The 14935-nt window shown below is 42.4% G+C and overlaps 1 protein-coding gene across 4 annotated transcripts in view; it reads right to left on the bottom strand.

The window, feature by feature from the left end:
* Positions 1 to 14935, bottom strand: part of ADCY10 (adenylate cyclase 10) — a 103213-nt gene that overhangs the window by 24703 nt on the left and 63575 nt on the right. For all 4 annotated transcript variants that reach the window (XM_058442197.1, XM_032161087.2, XM_058442195.1 and 1 more), the window contains 5 exons: positions 14698 to 14826; positions 12319 to 12597; positions 11897 to 12187; positions 3009 to 3078; positions 2065 to 2296 (listed from right to left, as the gene is read on the bottom strand). In XM_058442197.1, coding sequence (XP_058298180.1) covers positions 2065 to 2296; positions 3009 to 3078; positions 11897 to 12187; positions 12319 to 12597; positions 14698 to 14826 — 1001 coding nt within the window. The remainder of the gene's footprint in view (positions 1 to 2064; positions 2297 to 3008; positions 3079 to 11896; positions 12188 to 12318; positions 12598 to 14697; positions 14827 to 14935) is intronic.

Genomic DNA, 14935 nt, shown 5'->3' with positions numbered 1-14935 from the left:
ACAGGAGCTGATGGGTAAAGATCTCACCTTCATGCTTACCTTTGTCTGCTGGATCACTCCATCAAGAGAATGAATCTGGAAATCTCCACCTTTCCTCACACTATCATCTAGGTTGCCTTATCCGAAGTTTCCCTCAAGCCAATTTCTTCCTCTCAGTAATTCTATCCCCAACCTCCCTATTCCCAACAACACATCCACTTCCCTTGACCAGCATCCCCACATCTGTGAGAAGCTGGTCTTCAGTTTTGAAATGAATTATGAATCACCCCCATTTCCTTTGCCAGGTTTATTTTGGGAGGTGGATGAGGAAGTAAGTCCCTGCACAACTCTCATCACTTCATCTTCACCTCCCAACATCATTAGGCAAATCTTAGCACGTGTGCACACCAAGGTAAGATCAGACTTGAAGAATAAAATAAGGTGAGGCAATATCTCCCAATCTCATGCATCCTGTTGGGTATGTGTGGGAGGCAAAAAAAGAGGGAGACATGATGAGTAGGCCACCAGCCCCAGTCCCACTGGAGTTTGATGGGAGAGGGGGTACAAATGGCACATTCTGGGACCTTGCACTGAGGCTGTGCTTCCAATCATTGTCTTCTTGTCGAATGAAACGGGGTATGCGTAGGTTTTAGAAAGTTGGCCCCCAGGGCTACCTAAGCCTCCTCCTCCTGGGACTCATTGGCTACATCCCCATCATCACCTCGAATATGTGCATGAAATATGCAGGAGACTTTCATTCTTAACATAAATGCTTTCAAGGACAGGAACTTAGTGACATTTTTAATAGTTTAATTTTATAATTTTATATAAATCTAAGGTAGGAGGGTTGATTAGGCTGCTGTGACCAGTAGCAACTGTAAATTATGGAAGGTCTATGAAGGTCTTCCTGAAGCTGGCTGAAGTCAGATGAAGCAAGGGCCCAGAAAGACATTTCCTCAAGTGAGTTCATGGAAGGTTAGCCCAGCCAGCTGCTCCATGAAAAGAGATCTAAGGGCAAATAAGTTTGGGAAACACAGTATGCTTCAGCCTAGCCTGGCCTTTACCCTTCTGTGTCCTCTGAACAGATTTACATGTATCTCAGCATATCAAAGGCCCTGAAGTATCTAAAGGCATCTATTTACCTGTATTCAGCTCAGTGATTTCCAACTTACTTAACAATGAATTCTGTTTATTTCATTATGTGTATCAAATCCCCTCATCTCTAGGGGCATATTGCCCTGGAACCTTATTTATGATTACCCTAGAGAAACATTCACTAGTGCTTTGGTGGTCTAACGGTATGTGTGACAATCTAGCACACATTGCGTGATGACGAAGGCAGGGAGAGCCTCTTTGGGGATCACAAGATTAAAACCAGAATTGGCTGGGCACAGGGGCTCACACTTGTAATCCTAGCACTTTGGAAGGTCAAGGCAGGCAGATCCCTTGAGCTCAGGTGTTCAAGACCAGCCTGGGCAACACAGTGTAACCCCATCTCTACCAAGAACACAAAAAATTAGCTGGGCATGGTGGCACATGTCTGCAGTCCCAGCTACTCAGGAGGCTGAGGTGGGAGGATGGCTTGATCCTGGGAGGCAGAAGTTGCAGTGAGCAGAGATCGTGCCACTACACTCCAGCCTGGGTGACTAAGACTTCATCTCAAAAACAAAACAAAAAACCAGAATTGCACTCATCCAAAGACCTACAGGTATTTTGCGCTCACAGGTATTTTAGGCTTAACAGAAGGTAAGTGCCACTTGAGGAAGACTATGCTAAGAGTCCTCTCTGCATCATTTTGGGAATGAGATGTGCCCCCTTACCTCCCATACAGGTAGACAATTCATGGCAAATTTCTAAAGGTGGCAATATTTTAAATAATTTACAATGCTAGTTGCAATGTATTCCAATTCTCTTTTCTCAATCTTAGATCATTTCCCTTCTAAGCAATGTGATTTTCAGTGGAAAGGGGTGCTGTCGGGAATATACAATGTGAAGTAATCAGAAAGCCTACTGGAGCTTCCCTTCTGGCTCTATGTTCTATGAATTGTCTCTAGGGTGGAGGTGGTCTGGGTAGAAACAGCTTACCATGTAGTTATCATGCAAGATGAGATAAGCAGATGCAATTTCTAAGAAGTAATATAAGGCTTTGTTATTTTCTCCCAAAGCCAGAAAATGGTGGGCCAGAGGCAAGATGACAATCTCTAGGATTTCTTCACACTGGCAAGATTCCAGAGGGATAATGTCTTCGTCAGATGTCTTCATTTTTGTTAAAACATGGTCAAAGAAATTCAAGATCTTTTCTCTTATTTCTTCAGAACTGTCCATATGCAGAAATAAATAATAGTAACTTATACAGTATCACTTTTGATATTAAAATATCTTTAGGCCGGGCGCGGTGGCTCACTCCTGTAATTCCAGCACTTTGGGAGGCCGAGGCGGGTGGATTACCTGAGATCAGGAGTTCAAGACCAGCCTGGCCAACCTGGTGAAACCTCGTCTCTACTAAAAATACAAAAATTAGGCCGGGCGCGGTGGCTCACGACTGTAATCCCAGCACTTTGGGAGGCCAAGGCAAGCGGATCATGAGGTCAGGAGATCGAGACCATCCTGGCTAACACGGTGAAATCCCGTCTCTATTAAAAATACAAAAAATTAGCTGGGTGTGGTGGCAGGCGCCTGTAGTCCCAGATATTCAGGAGGCTGAGGCAGGAGAATCACTTGAACCCGAAGGCGGAGGTTGCAGTGAGCTGAGATTGTGGCATTGCATGCACTCCAGCCTGGGCGACAGAGCGAGACTCCATCTTGAAAAAATAAATAAAATAAAATAAAATATCTTTAAAAACAAAAGAGCAGGATAATAAAACCTAGTGTGGATACTACTGACTAAACTCACCATGCATACCCCCCAAAGTTTCCCACTTGCATCTAAGAGGTCAAAAGTACTGGCCAGACAAATTATTCCAATAGTGTTCTGAATTTAATGACAATTGTTTATGCTCTACTTCCTAAACAATGATATATGCCTCTACCTGCGATTTTCAGGAAAAAATGCAGATGTCTCAGGAATCTCTGATTTGGACAAGATAAGCTCTTCTTCAGCTAGAAAATAAACAAATGAGTTGTATGGGTCATTGAAATGTTCTCTGTATTGGAGATATCTGCTGTCTACCCAAGACTCTTGTTCCCTTTACGGAGTTGTTGCTGCCCAGCCAGAAACCACATTGCCCAGTCCCCATTGCATCTTAGGTGAAGCCACATGATGAGTTCTCACAATAGAATTAGATCAGAAGTAATGTATGTCACCTCTAGGCTGAGATGGTTATGTATCTTCTCTGCCTTCTCTTTCCACAAGAAAGAAAGTAATTCTAAGAACCTGAAGGATAGCAAACCCACAAGTTGGGAGGAGCCTGGGTCCCTTGCTAACTGCATGCAAAACCATTGGTCAATACTTGCACTGGATTATTTCATAAGGTGGAAATAATTACTCTCTTGTGTTAAGCCATAGAAATTCTGGGGTTTGTGATAGCTAATAACATTATCCTAACTAATTTATTCTGCAGTAAAAACTATGAATTAAACCTGAAGAAAGTGACATCAATTTCCAGTGGCGAAATATAGGTAATTAAATGAAATACCCCAAAAGGTTAACTGAAGGGCAGAGAATCTTAAATTAAAAACTTCTGTCTAAGCAGATTTGAACAGGTGAGAAAATTCCATAATGATCTTAAAACAGAAAACAAATGAGGCTTGTCTAGTCCAGCCATTTCTCCCTTCAGGCAGAAGAAAGAATCCCAGAGAGGGGAAGGAGCTCATCTCAGGTCATATATCTGTTAGTGGTGGAGGTAGGACTAGAACTTAGGTTTTCTGGCCCCCAGGCTAATGCATTACTCCATACATCTTATAGATGCAGTTTGAACATCTAAGAAGTTATCACCTTCTTCTGAAAGCCCTCTGTGACTTGCCCCCAGAGATAAGTACCCCAATTCCTGTGTGCCCATCAACCCTGTGCAGACCTGTATCATAGTCCTTATTGTACTGCACAGAAATAAATTTGGCCACCTCTTCTCCTAGATTACTATTTATTGATTCCTTAGTGACTAGCAGCTGAATATATTGAATTATGACCCTGTCACCCTGCTTCTCTAAAACTGCTCTTGTTAAAGTTACCTGTGGCCATCATGTTGCCAAATCCAAAGACTACATCTTTGTCTGCACTTGATTACCTCTCAGCAGCATTTAAGACAAGTGAACACTCTCTCTTTTCACTGATTCTTTTAGCACACATTGTTTTGTGTGTTATAAGGGAATTGGTTGCCCACTTAATTGGCTACTATTCTTCTACCAACATTCTAAATGTTGGTAAACCTCAGGTTGGTCCTGGGCTCTGTTCTCCATTCACAATTTCTCCCTAGGCAGTTTCATCTGCCCATGATTTTTAATTACATTCATATGCTAATGGATTTCCATTTTATATATCTAAGCCTTGACATCTACTTTAACTACAGACCCATATATTCAAATACCACCTTGGCAACTGCCATTTGAATGCGTAATAGGCATTTCAAAATTAACGTGATTCAAACAGAAACTCTCTTATACAGTATCACTTTTGATATTAAAATGTCTTTAGGCCGGGCGCGGTGGCTCTCCTCCAGAATCTCTCCTCCAGAAACTTATACCCACTTACAACTTTTCCTATCTTAGTAAGCATCACTGTCATATATCCATTTTCTCAAGACAAAAACCTGTGCAAGATCCTTGATTATTTTCTTTTTCTTACCCCCTTTCCTATTCAGTCCATCAGAAAGTCCCATTGACCGTACCCAAAAACATATCTGAATTCATCGTCTTCTGTCCATCTTCACTACAGCACCACCTCAGTACATTACCAAAATTTTACCGGGACAACTGCAAAAAATTAATCTCCCTTCTATTCCTATCCTTTTCAATCTGTTTCTGTAGAGAAGGCAGTACCATTTAAAAAGCATGATTCAGATCTCTGTGGCAGGAACTGCTGGTTTCCCATCTCAATCTCCATTGCCCCTTTTCGCATTAGTAATAGACAGCAACATTCTTCAGCTTCCCTTGCAACTGGATATAGTCATGTGAGTAGGTTCTGATCAATGGGATGTAAGAGGAAATACTGGGTAGGACTTTTAGAAGATCCTTTAAAAGGAAGGGGACATCCTTTCATGTTTTGGCTTCTTTCTCCTCCTGGCATTAATGTGCTGGCTGGAGCCTCAGCAGCTGTTTTGGACCAAGGACCCTGATGATCATGAAGCCTCCATACTAATCCCAGTGATGAGGCAAGCCTTTTACATGAGAAATACATAAATATAATGCATTTAATAATAAATAAATTTAAGCCACACTAGCTAGGTCCTTATTATATGCAGGCAATACTCATTCCAACTGATATATTTCCAATGTGTTCCAATTCACTTAAACTGAAATTGAGACTATTTATCAAAGTCTATAAGGCCCCTTGAAGATTTTATTACTTAATCTGTTCATTGTCTGTCAGTTGCCATTAAAATTCAAATTTATAAGAATAGACATGTCTATCATTAATAATAAAATAAAAATTAATAATAAATGTCTATCATTTTTCACTACTATGGTCTGAATATCTAGGTCATTTCCTGGCACATGGTAGACGCTTAATAAATGTTTGTTGCATAAATGCACGTTTGTTGAAAATAAATCAATCAGTAAAATGAAAATGCTATTCCTCCTTCAACATTCTATGTATTTTTTTATGTTTAAAGTTGTAATGGTGGCCAGGCACAGTGGCTCATCCCTATAATCCCAACACTTTGGGAGGCTGAGGTGGGAGGATCGTTTGAGTCCAGGAGTTTGAGACCAGCTTGGGCAACATGGCAAGACCTGTCTACAAAAAAAAAAAAAAGAAAAGAAAAAAAAATTAGCAGCACATGGTGGCATGTGCCTGTAGTCCCACCTACTTGGGAGTCTGCGGTGGGAGGATGGCTTGAGCCTGGAAGTTTAAGGCTGCAGTAAGCCCAGATTATGCCACTACATTCCAGCCTGGGCAACAGAGCAAGACCCCGTCTCAAAAAAAAAAATTGTAATGGTGATAGAATGGTATGCAAAAATTGGATAGATAAAGCAAATAGAATCAGGGCATATGAGGTATGCTCTTTGTCATTATGTCATTTATTGCTTGGGTGAATCATATTATTAGTAGTATTTTTTTTTTTTTGAATGGAGTTTCACTCTGTTGCCTAGGCTGAAGTGCAGTGGTGCGATCTTAGCTCACTGCAACCTCTGCCTCCTGGGTTCAAGTGATTCTCGTGCCTCAGCCTCCCGAGTAGCTGGGATTACAGGCCCGCCCCACCACACCTGACTAATTTTATATTTTATTTTATTTTATTTTTTTTTATTGAAATGGAGTCTCATTCTGTCACCCAGGCTGGAGTGCAGTGGCACGATCTCGGCTCACTGCAACTTCCGCCTCCTGGGTTCAAGCGATTCTCCTGCCTCAGCCTCCCAAGTAGCTGGGACTATAGGTGTATCCCACCATGCCTGGCTAATTTTTTGTATTTTTAGTGGAGATGGGGTTTCACCGTGTTAGCTAGGATGGTCTTGATCTCCTGACCTCGTGATCCACCTGCCTCGGCCTCCCAAAGTGCTGCGATTACAGGCATGAGCCACCGTGCCCAACCAGAATCATATTATTTTTGATTCTCATTTTTTTCATTTACAAAGGCGATATTATATTAAGGGTTTCCTACTACAAGGAGAATCTGTAAAAATCAAAAGAAAAAAGATACAAAATGCCTATAGGTTCTCAAATGAAAAGAGAAAAGCAAAGGTATCACATGTCCACCTTATGGTTTCAAAGAACTAAAAATAAGACTTTAGGTTCAAGATGTCAGACTACCTCTTGGGTTTATCTTCTGTCTCCCCAGGTTCAGGACATTTTACCTAACTAAATGAGAATAAAATGATTTTTTTTTTTTTTTTTTTGGAGACAGGGCCTTGCTCTATTGCTCAGGCTGGAGTGCAGTGGTGCAATCATAGCTCACTGCACCCTCAACCTCCGTGGCTCAAGTGATCTTCCCACCTCAGCCTCCTGAGTAGCTGGGGCTACAGGCACCTGCCACCACACCCAGCTAATTTTTTTTATTTTTTGTAGAGGAAGATTTCATCATGCTTCTCAGGCTGGTCTTGAACTCTTGAGCTCAAGCAATCCACCTGTCTCAGCCTCCCAAAGTGCTGGGATTACAGGTGAGCCACTGTGCCTGGCAAGAATAAAATGATCTCTAAAAGTATAAATTCGACATGTATAGAATGGAAGGGCCACGCTCCCATCCTAGGGCCACTGTATTCACTACCCCTCTGCCTAGAATAGTCTTCCTCAGCCACTCACACAGCAAAATCCCTCACTTCCTCTGTCTTTACATGAATCTTGCTTTGCAGTAAAGGCACCCAAATGGCTCTGCGCTCCTTATCTCCCTTGTCCTACCCAACATTCTTTTCTGTTTTTCTCCATGGGATTTATCACTTATACTATATGCTTTCTTTTTTTTTTTTTTTTTTTTTTTTTTAAGAGTTGGGGTCTTGCTTTGTCACCCAGGCTGGAGTATAGTAGGGTGAACATGGCTTACTGCAGTCTCAAACTTTTGGGCTCAAGCAATACTCTTGAGTAGCTGGGACTACAGGCACAAGCCATCACACCTGGCTAATTTTTTTTAAGAGATGGGGTCTTGCTATCCTGCCCAGGCTGGTCTTGAACCCTTGGCCTCAAGCCTCCAAAGCCACTGAGATTATAGGCATGAGCCACTGCACCCAGAAATTTACTTCTTTATTATGTTTTTGTTCTGCACTGTCTACTTTTCTCCAACAGAATGCTGTTTTGTTCACTGATGCATTTCAGATGCCTAGAGCAGTAAGCAATGCCTGGCACATAGTAGGAACCCAATAAATAATTGTGGAATGAGTAAATGAAATGCTGAATGAAAGTTCAACATATCTATAGAAGATAAAGGAGTGAGAAGAGTAGTCATTGATGAAATAGGTGGAAGAAGCTGAAGGACAGTGCCCAGGAGGGTAAACTGTTGGAATGAATCAAGACTTAGAAAATGACAGTTCTTAAGAAGGACATGAGGATCAAAAGAGAATTGAAAGGGAACCAGCTAACAGCTTCCTCCCTATCTATTTACATAATTCAGTGGCCCTAAATCTCCTCCAATTATGTCTTTTTTTCCCTTTTGGGGAGAGCAGAGGCCATGATCACGACTCACTGCATCCTTGAACTCCTGGGCTCAAGAGATCCTCCCACCTCAAGTTCCTGAGAAACTGGGACTATAGATATGCACCACTATGCCTGGCTAATTTTCTTATTTTTAGTTTTTTGTAAAGATAGAGCCTCAGTTTGTTGTCCAGGCTGGTCTTGAACCAGCCCTGGCTTCAACCTGGCTTCAAGTGATCCTTCCACCTCAGCTTCCCAAAATGCTGGGATTACAAGCGAGAGCCACCACACTTGGTCCCAATTATATCCTTGACCAGTATTGCCTAAAGGTTATACTCCACACTTTGGGAGATTCAGGGATAATGGATAGACAGAGTATCTATCTGTCTAGGATAGATTGAAGCAGGATATTTTAAGGAAGACATTGCAAAAAAAAAAAAAAAAAAAAGCTTTCCTAGTAACCCTAGGAAAAATAAACATTTGTTAAGAAATCTATTCACAGTATATTACTTGGTTTGTAATGGACAACATTTACATAGTCTTAATAATGTAAACACTTCATTGACTTATCTAATGCCAGTTATATGACAATATAGGGGAGAGGGGCCGAGGAGTGGTGTAACAGAGTTAAATCCTCATCTGCCATAGCCAGAAAACAAATGTCAGAATTTGATTTTTTAAAAAATCAGTAAAAGCAATATTAATATACCATTTAGTATATGGAGGTAATGACTAGAAAGAACAGCTAAATTAAAAATGTTTGCCCCTGACTGGAACTACTGAAGGTGTGTGGGACGGTGGGCCATGGGATTACTGTTTTATGATACATTTAGGGAATTTACAAAGTCTCTAAAGTTTGTCGAGTCGATAGTCTTCTGAACAGGTGAAAAATACTGATAAGAGAAATAGTAGAGCTGTGGCCTCACTCAGGTGGAGGTGCTGATGGAAGGGATACCAGCAGACATTATTCAGAGACATTTGGTCACATATGCTCCAGAGCTGAACTGCCAGTTGATTGGAAAATCTGCAAATAACTGAAATTGTTTGCTTTGATGACACTAGTCAGCCTGCTCAAGGCCAGCTGCTCAAACTGACCTATCTTCTAGCTGTCAGTGTATTTTAGCTTATTTTATCCTCCAAAATAAAACATCAATCTACCAAAAATGCATCTATGTATATGTATGTGTGTGTGTGTATGACTCACTGACCCCACACAGTCAAATATTCTTCTTTCCCCTTTCCCTCATTTCTTTCCATCATTTCATCTCCTACTGATACTTTCATTGGTTCTTTGAATAGGGCCCTGTGTGGGATCCTTCACTAAAGCTTCCTTAATTCAGGCAGCGCATCTTCTCGGTGCTCCAGTCTGTCCCCATTATCCCTGTCTCATTCTAGCAGTCCACACCCAAGGGTCTTCTTACCCTCCCAAGGGCACTCTGGGAAGAACTTAAAATGGTTCTGGACTGGCTGTTTCTCCCAGGTGGGTTTTATCTGATTTATGAGAAACCCTCACACATCCTTTCCCACAGTCTGGGATGGCAGCTTGATCCCAATGCAGCCACAGGCCACTTCAGCCTTCTTAGGCATGAGGCAGGCCCCAGTGTTCTATGTCCTCTGATTCTAAGGAAGACACCTCACTAGGCTTGAGGTGATGAAGTGAACAACCCACTTGAGGAGGGCACACAGCACCTCATCAGTTCTCACCAAGGAGATCTCTTCACAATTCCTGACCCTCTACATCCTCTTCCTCATTTCTATGTCTTAGATCCGGGTGAAGGATCCAAGATTATAATTGATTCTCAGCTATTTCCTCTGTAAATTCTGTATATCCACTGCCTCAGTTTGAATTGCAGCATTCGTTGTATCTTGGTGCTCTGGCACAAATTTCAATTTCAACATCATATTACACACATACCACTTTTGTGATAATAATATTACCAATTTTGTAAAAATATAACAGACGAGAGAGAATTTAATAAATGCTAGTAATAGAACTAGACTCAGGTAGGTGTACATTCCCCTGACATCTTCCCTGCCCAGTGGGGGTGAGACTATTGCTGAAGTCTTATCCTCTTTGTACTCAAGCTCTCAGAGGACTAGAAATCTTCATGGTCCAGATCCTAAGGCTCTGAACCTACAGCCTGATTCCTGTTTTCCGAAAAGGGAGATGGACTAGTGTTAGTGCAGTTTCAACAACATGCTTGTCCCACTGTGCAAAGCTGCAACTTTCTCACTCTCTTGATTTCTACTTCATGCTGTGTCTATGAACTTCCTATCTTCTGGCAAGTATTACCTAAAAGTCCAACCCCACATTTGGGGGAGCTCAGGTATAATGAGCAGAGGATGAACTTAGGAATTAGACTGATGGCAGATTGAATAAAGCCTGTCACTCATTCTGTGGTATTGGGTAAGTTACTTAAGCTTCCAGAACCACAATTTAAAAAATCTATACAATGAGGCCGGGCGCGGTGGCTCAAGCCTGTAATCGTAGCACTTTGGGAGGCCGAGGTGGGTGGATCACGAGGTCAGGAGTTCGAGACCATCCTGGCCAACATAGTGAAACCCCGTCTCTACTAAAAATACAAAAAAATTAGCAAGGCGTGGTGGCAGGTGCCTGTAGTCCCAGCTACTCGGGAGGCTGAGGCAGGATAATGGTATGAACCCGGGAGGTGGAGCTTGCAGTGAGCCGAGATGGTGCCACTGCACTCCAGCCTGCAGGACAGAGCCAGACTCTGACTCAAAAAAAAAAAAAAAAAAAAAAAAAAAATCTATACAATGAAAATAACCCTCATCAACCTTAAAGGGTTCATATGAGGATCCACTGAGAATGCACATGAAATGGAGAACGAATGAAAAAAAAAAGTTTATTTTGCTCCTGCTATGTGCTAGGCAGTTTAGATACATTTCTTCCTGATTTTTAATATCCTTATAATATAGGAGTCCTCTACTTGTAGCCTCTGATTTCTCAACCAGATTTAGCCATAATCACCAAGGTCCTCTGACTAGGGTAGGCAGCCCATTAGGAGCTCCCTGGCCACCATGAATGGGGGCTAGAATTGGTGGTGTTGCTCTATGTCTGACACCCATCATGCCCGTAGTGACTGAGTCTTTGGGTCCTTACATCCCTTGAATCCTCTGCTATGTTTTCTCGGATCACTTGGCTGGTTGGTGATATTGTTTGTAACTTTTTAACTTTTGCTTCTCAGATGGTCTTGAATTCTTGCCCTGAAACCAAGCCCTCTTTTCTGGAGCCCTGACCTGCTTAGCCCTGGCTAATTCTCTCTCAATCATATTCTTTACCCACTGGAACCTGTTTCAAACTAGACCAACAAAGCAATAATATTCTTATCTGCCAAGAAACACCATGTCATCATGTCAGATTGTACCCTCCTTTGGATTCCATCCTTTGGTGTGAATTAAGTGGGATATTTTAGTTTGAGTTCTGGTCACACCCCGTTTTGCCAGAGCCCCTATCCCCAAACCCTCCCTGACAGTTATAGTGAGATTGGTTTGCTAGACTCAATACAGGTACATTCCCTTACTCTTCTCTTCCCCATTGGCCTAGGCTGCTGAAGTCTCATCATTCTTTGTGCCCAAGCCGCTTATGGGACTTGAAGCCCTGAAGGTCCACACCCACTCCTTCTAGATCTTAGTCTCTAGATTTCCCAAGAACAGTTAGGATAATTTTAAAATGAAGTAGGTTACTTTTAAATCCATGAGACATAGCCATCTTTTTAATGGCATCCATGCCTAAAGCGTTGAGCCGAATATTCACTGTGAAGTGATGAAAGGGAATGAAGTCCCTGCCTCGGCAGTGGTCACATCTGTGGGCATCTTCTTCTAAAAAGCGGGCACATTTCAAGTGCATGGCTTTTCTCTGGTCCTTGAGCCACAGCTCGTAGGCTGTTTTCTGCATCATAGGGCTACAGAATCGAATCCTGTGGCACTCGATCACCTCATTCTCCAGTTCACGAAGCTCTTCCTCTTCATCGTGATCTGGAGAGAGCAAAAAGGGTTTTTCAGCCAAGCAGTGGGCAACAGATCAGCCCCTTATACCTAACATAGGTCAATTCTTTGATCTAGATGGGTCCTTAAGAGGAAATTGGGTCACTCCAGGTGCTACTCACCCATTCCTTCACTGGGCTTCAGAGACAAGGAACGATAGTGCACCTCAAATGAGGTATCATTCTGTTTCAGGGCTGTTTGAAGCTCCTTGCCATTCCGGAAACAACAAAAAATGTTAGATTCCACTAGGGTTGCCAGGGCCTTGATCATCATCTTCATATTCCAACAGGGGAGAATCTCAAACAACAACTCAGTGGTGAAGGTCAGGCCAATGATGGCAGCACATCTCACCAGCATTTGGTGGGAAAGTCTCATGCTATCCAACTGGATCAGAGAGATTTCTGCAGGTAGAAGGCCACACAGTAGAAAACTAGTTATTTGTCTTTATCAGATATGCTGTATTTGATAAAGAGCAGGTGCACAACCAGCCTGCTCTACAGTTCTTGTTGAAAGAAACTCAGCCAAGCTAAGTCAAAAGAAGTATTTGTGTAGTACCTAATTTGTGGATAGCACTTGTGCTGGGAATACTAAAGATGCAGGCTTATGGCCTAGAAAGACACACGGCACAATGACCTGACAAAATTAAGATCGATTTCATGGTGTTCTGATTTTGTGCTAAAGTGTGACAAGTGTGTGTGAGGAGAGGAGAGGACATTGTAATCACTATTGTCAGCAGGAGCAGGCCCTGCCATTCCTGTGCTTTGTTGACTTCCTCAGCTGGTCCTTTTGTATCTTCTTCTCTGGCTCCCCCTTCTCCTAGAAACTCCTAGTCTCTCTCTATCTGCCCTAGAAATTTATGTATTCTCATGACATACATTATCATCTCTGTGTCATGACCAAGTGTCAGAGAGTTCACAGCTCCTATCCCAACTTTTCATCTAAGCTTGAATATCGTAGCTCATGTGGCTTTCTGGACATTTTGACCAGGTTGTCCTTCTGTTAGGGACAAAATTAGAACTTCTCAACTTGCCCAAAAAACAAAGTAGAAACTAAGCTAGTCCACTCTCTTTTTTTTTTTTCTGAGATGGAGTCTCACTCTTGTCACCCAAGCTGGAGTGCAATGGCCAATCTTGGCTCACTGCAACTTCCGCCTCCTGGGTTCAAGCAATTCTCCTGCCTCAGCCTCTTGAGTAGCTGGGATTATAGGCACCCACCACCATGCCTGGCTAATTTTTTGTGTTTTTAGGAGAGATGGGATTTCACCACGTTGACCAGGCTGGTCTCGAACTCCTGACCTCAGGTGATCCACCTGCCTCGGCCTCCCAAAGTACTGGGATTACAGGTGTGAGCCACCGCCTTCTTACATTAGTAGACACAGTGAACGAAACATAAATGGCACTCTTTTGAAGACTGAGGACCTTGAGATGTCCCTAGGCCACCTTTCTAAACATTGAAAGTTGCTTATGGATGGCATGAATTGGAGCTGAGTTCATACTAAAACATTCCTTGAAAGTCATTTTTCTTTAAAAGAATAATAATACATCTTTCTTTTCTTTTCTTTTCTTCTTTTTTTTTTTGAGACGGAGTTTTTCTCTTGTTGCCCAGGCTGGAGTGCAATAGCGTGATCTCAGCTCACTGCAACCTCCGCCTCCTGGGTTCAAGCAATTCTCCTGCCTCAGCCTCCCCAGTAGCTGGGATTACATGCATGCGCCACCATGCCCGGCTAATTTTTTTTTGTATTTTTAGTAGAGACGGAGTTTCTCCACGTTGGTCAGGCTGGTCTCTCGAACTCCTGACCTCAAGTGATCTGCCCGACTTGGCCTCCCAAAATCTGGGATTACAGGAGTAAGCCACCGTGCCTGGCCAATAATATGTCTTTCATATAAACTCTTGTTTGTCATTTCTTTCTTATAAAAGTGGATGACAGGAAGTATCTCGGTATTAGATTTTCTCCCTCATTATTTGGTTTCCGTTTAATTGAAAATGTACAATATTTCATTCTTTTATGCAGATCCCAGAATATACACAGGGGAAAGATGGCTCTTAATTAGGAGAAAAGCCAAGCCTACCCTGGAGCCTTCTCACTGCTTCAGCAGTACAGAGCAAACAGACAAACAACCTATGTTGCTGTTTTTCTTTTTCATTTTAAAAGCAGACATCCTAGAGAAAGCCAAAGTGGAGTTTAGGGACTAGAAAATAAATACTAGGTCAGATTTTCTTTTCTTTTCTTTTCTTTTTTGAGATGGAGTCTCACTCTGTCACCCAGGCTGGAGTGCAGTGGCTCACTGCAACCTCCGCCTCCCGGGTTCAAGCAATTCTCCTGCCTCAGCTTCCCAAGTAGCTGGGATTACAGGCATGTGCCTGGCTAATTTTTTTGTATTTTTAGTAGAGACAGGGTTCCACCATATTGGCCAGGCTGGCCTCAAACTCCTGACCTTGTGATACGCCTGCCTTGGCCTCCCAAAGTGCTGGGATTACAGGCGTGAGCCAGATTTTCTTACCTTTTAATGACGTTGGAGGTGACAGGTTTTTCAGTCTGACACCACTTGTGAGATGACAGACTTCTTCACTTTCCTCATCACTATGGAGAGTAACCATGTTTAACTTCTCTGTTGGCTTAATGAAACGCTCTACAGGGGTATAAAAGGGAAGAAAAGTTGAGTCATTATCCTGTCTTATAAGGTCTGATTTTCCAATGAACTTTGAGATGGATCTCATATGAGGAAGACTGGGCAGAGA

Source organism: Hylobates moloch, unplaced genomic scaffold, assembly GCF_009828535.3.
Source record: "Hylobates moloch isolate HMO894 unplaced genomic scaffold, HMol_V3 SCAFFOLD_8, whole genome shotgun sequence".
Lineage (NCBI taxonomy): Eukaryota > Metazoa > Chordata > Mammalia > Primates > Hylobatidae > Hylobates > Hylobates moloch.
The sequence above is the reverse complement of the archived record's forward strand: the minus strand, read 5'-3'. Positions and strand labels throughout refer to the sequence as shown.